The sequence below is a fragment of the Hippoglossus hippoglossus genome, chromosome 20 (genome assembly GCF_009819705.1).
Source record: "Hippoglossus hippoglossus isolate fHipHip1 chromosome 20, fHipHip1.pri, whole genome shotgun sequence".
Classification (NCBI taxonomy): Eukaryota; Metazoa; Chordata; class Actinopteri; order Pleuronectiformes; family Pleuronectidae; genus Hippoglossus; species Hippoglossus hippoglossus.
Genome location: NC_047170.1, coordinates 1,967,645 through 1,973,995, shown reverse-complemented (window position 1 = coordinate 1,973,995; position 6,351 = coordinate 1,967,645). Strand labels below are relative to the sequence as shown.

The window sequence follows — 6,351 nt, the reverse complement described above, 5'->3', positions numbered from 1 at the left end:
GGACAGATTACAGAATAGAAATACTGAAGCACCTTGTGTTTTTATAAATATTATTTACACTTAAGCTAGGTTAATCTGCACCTTTGTTCATTTTAAAATGTTTTTTTTTTACCTGTTCATAGATCAATAATATTAATGTAGTTGCGTTGGCTGCAGGTATGATCCATTCTGTCCCTGCTTTAATGAGCATTTTTACTTATTTCATGTACTTTATATAACCTGTGTCTTTCTACATATAGGCATATAGTAAAATAATGAGTATTTTCCCAACCTCACTGTGAATAATGTGTTTGTGTGCTTAATGTGCAAAATACTGCAAGAAAACACTAAATACTGCAAGAGAATGCAAAATATTGTGTTTGAATGCAAAATGAATCCAGAGGAAACACAAAATATTCAGAGGGAACTCAGAATATCACTAGAGAATGCAAAATAATATTAGAATCCCAAACTTGTGAAGTGATGCAAACTTACCCCTGGAATCGAAACCTATGAATTAGCAGCTCTAGGTATAAATGATGAGTATTATTATTAAGATATGTTGAATGTGTGTGTTGGCGGCTGGGGGTTGGGGGAGGCTGGGAAAGGGGCGTGGAATCAGGCAGCATCACAGACTAACGCAGACTCCATCACACCGTCAATCTGTGTCCGCGGAGCCGTGGGAACGTCACCGGGCTGCGGGGTCCTGTCACCGTGTGACTCCGTGTCGGACCTCTGGATGGGATGCGTCTCTGACACCGGGATGAAACGGACGTGGTGTTAAAGGAGCGTCTCTCCTCCTGCTCCTCCTGCTCCTCCTCCTCCTCCTCGTCCTCCTCTTCGCCTCCTCTCGTCCAGAAGCGGAGCTCGGCTCTCACCCTCCTCCCGGCGGGGACATGAGGAATCCGGTGGCCGGTGTGGCGCTGACCCTCTGGTTCTTTGTGGAGGTGAGAGCTGCTGGTTCACTGGGTCCTGTGTGTGAGAGCTGTGATGGATGAAAGGTCATGAGATCAGAAGTGCTTTGGTTGGAGGTTATCGCTCCTCTACCCTGAGATGCGGCTCGGTATTGTCTGCCCGGCGCTGCTGTGTGCCAAACTCAATTCAAATTCCACACAATTTAATCTTCCCTCAATCAGCGCGCAGATGTCACACATCCTCGAGGACGAATTTGGATCTTACTCACACAAATGGCATCTTCTGTGAAATTCGGCGTGCGTGCGATCCACAGAGAAACACCGCACGCCAGTGAAATCGTAACTTTTAGATCGGCTGATGCTGCCATTTAGATTGTGATGCAAGTGCCTGCATTGAGCACGAGGACAAAAACAGAGATAAGAGAGGAGGTCATGCCGCTGGATTCATGTGCATGTAGAGGAGAGGACTGGAGAACACTGCTGTGTGTCTTAACCTCTGGTGGAGCACTGTTGGCTGAGAGCATCAGAGAAGAGCAGGTACCAGAGTCACCTGAGATCCTGTCATCCTTTGTCTTTGTACCCAGACCCTGAAATCACTCTCTAGGTTACTGGGCCTGTAAGGACACTCACACACTCACACACTCTCACAGCAGGTAGAAAGTATAGGCAGGAGGCTGAATCCGATTGTAGGCAACGATAATTCATTTTCATTCCTCCTATTATATTTTATTTGATGTTATTTTTCCAACGTCTAAACACCAATGTTTCATACATTTTGAGACTTTGGGTGCCACAGAAGGAATCCTTTTATTCTTAACCCTCTTTACCATTCTTTCAACATCACGAGTGTAATGTTCAATTATGGTTTCATAACTGGTTTCAGTTCTTACTTTATTTCACAGGCTCTATGATGGTAGCACACTGTGGTTACAGTCTCCACTCTTCCTGCCTGTCCTGTATCTCTGACTTCCATGTCTGTTCATGTATTATTAACTCTCAGCATTATTATTTTATTTCGTTCAGCTGACTTAGTGAGCACATCCATTTTGAATGGGAGCAGGCGGCCTAGAGGGAATCCAGCCCTTAGACCTTGTTTGATAAGTGGCTCGGACGACCTGCACATCTGAGCTGAGCCCGCTGATGTTTCGGGCCTTTTTCAAGAGCTTGGACAAGGAAAGGAAAACACCTTTTTTTCACGTCTTCTTTGGAGTAACGGCCCCTGTAGCGCTCAAACAGATGATTTCTACAGATTTTATAATATAGGGTACTCTCGAACATTGTAAGTACGTTTGTAATGTATGACTCAGGCCACAAGCCAGGCAGGTTTATATTGATTTCATTATAATCAAGTGTCGAACTTTGGAGCTGTGACACGTTAAGTGATTTCTTTACATAGAGAATGACGGAGCTTTCCAACTGGACTAAGAGATGATGGACAGTATGGATTCCAACACTTATCGATTGGGTTAAATAGAAAATAGAGAACAGTGATATGAGGTCTAATGACAGTGGTTTCCAGCTATTGTGCGGAACTCCAGTGCAACGAACATACACCACGGAGATTTAAATGCTTTCTAAGTGTTGTGACGTGAGGCAGAAATGGATGATGTTAATGGTTTTTCTATTCAGGATCAGGTTTTTCTATTCAATGGTGTCTGTGCCTCACGAGGTAGAGAGGGTCGTTCACTAACCATAAGGTTGTCGGTTCGATGCCTGGCTCCTCCAGTCAGATACTGAACCCGGACTTGCTCCTGATGGCTGTGCAAAGTATGTGATGGTAAAAGTGCTGCGTATATAACTGCTGGTGAAGTGCTATATAAATTAATCCCGGGACCATTTCCTTTTACCAGAGAGGGCGAAATATTGTCAAGCCTTGACTGTCTCTTCCTTGTGTGAAGTTGGAATCTTTGATAGGAATGGAAAATATAGAATCTGAGTCCAGAACAGCCAATCATAACCTACAGTGCGTACAGATATGTACGCACGTATTCTCCCAAGATGAGAAAGTGATGTCTGCTCTCATTTGAAAAATGTATTCATAGGTATCGTGGATCGTGGTGGCAGTTGATTATAATTAGATATATTATTGGCTATATTGCTATCATTACAATTGTCATACATTTTTGGACTTTGTATTTTGTATCAATACATGTCTCCATTTATGTTAGACACTGTCCTTTCTCACGAATCTCGTGAATATTGTTATTTTCGTGATGTGCTCTGTTACTCGTGACATCTATTGCACTTCTGTCCGCCTCGGGAAAGAAATCCCTCACATGAGACTCTCTGAGGTTTGTACATATTTTTTATTTTTATTTTTCCTTACTCTTGCTGGGGGTTAAGGGCAGAGGATGTTGCACATTGTTAATCCCTGTGAGGCAAATTGCTATTTTTGAATATGGGCTATACAAATAAAAACGTACATAAAAAACCAATTGCAACAGTGTCCATGGCAAGTTGCAGTATAGTGAGTCTGATCACTTCCTACACATACACAGATCAGTGGTATTTCATGAACCTGACTGAATAAAGGATTGTGCATATGTCTGTATTTGTATGAGTTTTAGTTTTTGTCTGGTTCCTGGTGTCAGAGAGGCAGTACATCTGTCTGACGCAGCTCAGCAGTGAAATTAACCATGGCAGCGACCACTGATATTCTGAGCTGGAATAGTTTTGCCCATTCAAACACTATTGAAAGAACTGAGCCTAAGGAATATTTAAATACTGTAAAAAAAAAAAAAGGTTTGAGCAGATGTGAACAGACCATATTTTGCCGGAATTAAACTGGTGTGTTCTCTGTACAGTGGTCAGTCATCACATCTCAAACTGAGAGAAAATGTCAGGTGCATTTCACACACACACACACACACACACACACACACACACACACACACACACACCCTACTGGACTGAATAATATTCTAATAATGCCCTATGAGCCTACATGAACAGGAAGAGGAAGATTAAAGACTCAAAGTGCTGATGTCCCTCAAGTTTCTTTGAACCATGACCTTGAATGTTCTGTAACTCACCACTAATGATGAAGGTCCTCTGTCAGGGGCCAGGGCTCATTCTAACTGCCCTTTCCATGAACTGACCAAACTTTGTTACACTCTATAAAACTGTGATTAACAGTGAACCCGGACCATTAATCTTTGGGGGTGTACAGTCAGATGAGTCATACACCCATCCTTCTAGCACTTTACAGTAGACCCATTCACACACATATTCATACAGTGCAGCTATGTGCAGCACTTTTTCTATTTCAATGCTGGCAGAGCCATCCGGGCCAATCAGGACACTCAAGCATGCGGAATGGGATCTAACTGGGATCAAACCGCCAACCTTGTGGTTAGAGGACGACTCGCTGTACCTCCTGAGTCACCCCTTGTGTGCGGTCTGTACTGGTCTACTCCGTAAATCACTCATGATTCCCAGTGTTTTATTTGTTGTAGTGTCTTCTGCTGCTGCCCCCCCCCCCTTTTTCTTATGTTAGATAAAGGCAGGATCATGTACAACTAGTGTGTATTGTGTTGCTGTGACAGTGGCCATTAGGAGAGAGGATGTGTAGCTTTATTAGAAGTAATATTCAATGATGAATCATCTGCTGACTGAACATCTCACTTCCTGTAAAGATGCTGCAAATGATATGAGCTATAATGAAAACTGTGAGAAATCATTTATGACACATGTTGTGTTTGATGCAGAGATCTGGCTCCAACACAGAATGTGGGAGTGATGTATTAAAAATAATTTGCATTATTTCACTAATCAAAACTTTTTGATTTGTGGGTAAATAATTATATATATATATATATATATTTGTATAAATAAGATGAATACAGTGGGCTATTACATACATACATTGTTCATATCATGGATGGAAAGGATCCCCATGGTAACCACTTGCACTCATTCATATACAGGACAGCTCATAACGGTGATGTATAGTACAAACTGTTAATTTTCACTTTGAGTCATTAAATAGCAATGTTCAGATTCTATTGTACAAAGGACAAAGGCTACTACAGGCTCACAATACTTCCAATAACTGACACAGAGAACAGGCTGAACACGTAGGTGAAGGGAGGAGTGGGACATAACAAGCATTTTGGCTCCATATCTATTTAATCCCCTCTATAATGGGGATGTAATGGGGAAAACTGGGATCAAACCGTCGATCTTCTGGTTATAGGACGACCCGCTTCACCCCCTGCCCCTCGTTCATCTAGAACGGGGTCACGTGGTAGGAGCCTGACGAATCAGCGAAGGCTATGTCCTGGTCGAAAAGACCCCATCAGCAAGGGGTTGTTTCCAAACATCTCTGTTTCTGCCTGTGGAGACTAACACAGTTTTCAGACTAATGCTAATATATTTAAATTTATAAAATATATAATAAAAATGTAAAAAAAAAAGTTCAGTTACTGCTAGAGATGAAGCTCAGAGCAGAAGGCTAGCAAAAAAGTCAACAATAGATGCAGCAGAAAATCAACTGTTTGCAGTATTTCCCTTTTTCCTGATGGTATTAGTCCCACGGATCCTCTGATTCGTGTGGATGGTGAAAACCTGCTGCAGAGAAAACAGTGTCTGAGGTTTTGTTCAGGTTTTGCAGGCATATATTTTTATCGGACAAGATTATTGCAGTTCCCTGTTCAAACTGTGAATTAACACTGTGTTGCAGGTTTTTATGCAGTTTTTTATACCAATAAGATCAAATATGCCTTCTGGTTATAAACTCAGCAGGTCCCTTTGTTCAAAGTTGTCAGTTGCCGTTGTGTTGTTTTCATGCTGGTGCTGGTTTCATATGGTATTTTTCTGTTGTTGCAAAGTCAAACCCAGAAGACACTAAATGTCATCTTTTGTATTTTATGATGTTTATAGGTCACTTCACTGCTGTAGCAAGGCTTTTAGAAACACTGGCACTGTGAGCTCAGATCCCTCCTGTGCAATCCCACCCTGAGGTTTGACTAGTCTCTAAAAGAAGCCTGTCATAATAAAAACGCTCTTCAGTGCAGCAGTAACTGCTTCTTTACACAGAAAGAGCAGATATTGTTTTGCATGTATATATAAAATAAAGTACATTCAGAAATTAGAAGCTGGCTGTAGAATAGGTCGAAAACACCATCCCTCAGTGTTAGTGGGTGTGTTGTTTATATCCCACTGACGTATGTTCAAGTGTTCGTGTTTATGTTCAATTTGGTTTTAATGAATTATTTGATGCAATAATAATATCTGAGAAGTCATGATTGACAGCTGAGACGAACTCATGATTGGTCAGGCTGGTGTATTGTGTACGAATTGTGGGACAGCCAGGATTCAATATCAAAGAGGAAGGCCGTGAGATTGGTTACAGTGCTGGGCTCTGAGGGTTTTAATGGATTATATAACCGAGAGTCGTCTGGTACAAATGGTAAAATACATCATGATTTTAAATGACTTGGCCAAGAGGCAGCATGTT

The 6,351-nt window shown here is 41.7% G+C and overlaps 1 protein-coding gene across 1 annotated transcript in view; it reads left to right on the top strand.

The window, feature by feature from the left end:
• The first annotated feature begins 625 nt into the window (after positions 1-625).
• Positions 626-6,351, top strand: part of vopp1 (VOPP1 WW domain binding protein) — a 26,378-nt gene continuing 20,652 nt past the window's right edge. The window contains exon 1 of the mRNA XM_034572592.1: positions 626-926. Within this exon, the coding sequence (XP_034428483.1) occupies positions 876-926 (51 nt within the window). The 5' untranslated portion in view covers positions 626-875. The remainder of the gene's footprint in view (positions 927-6,351) is intronic.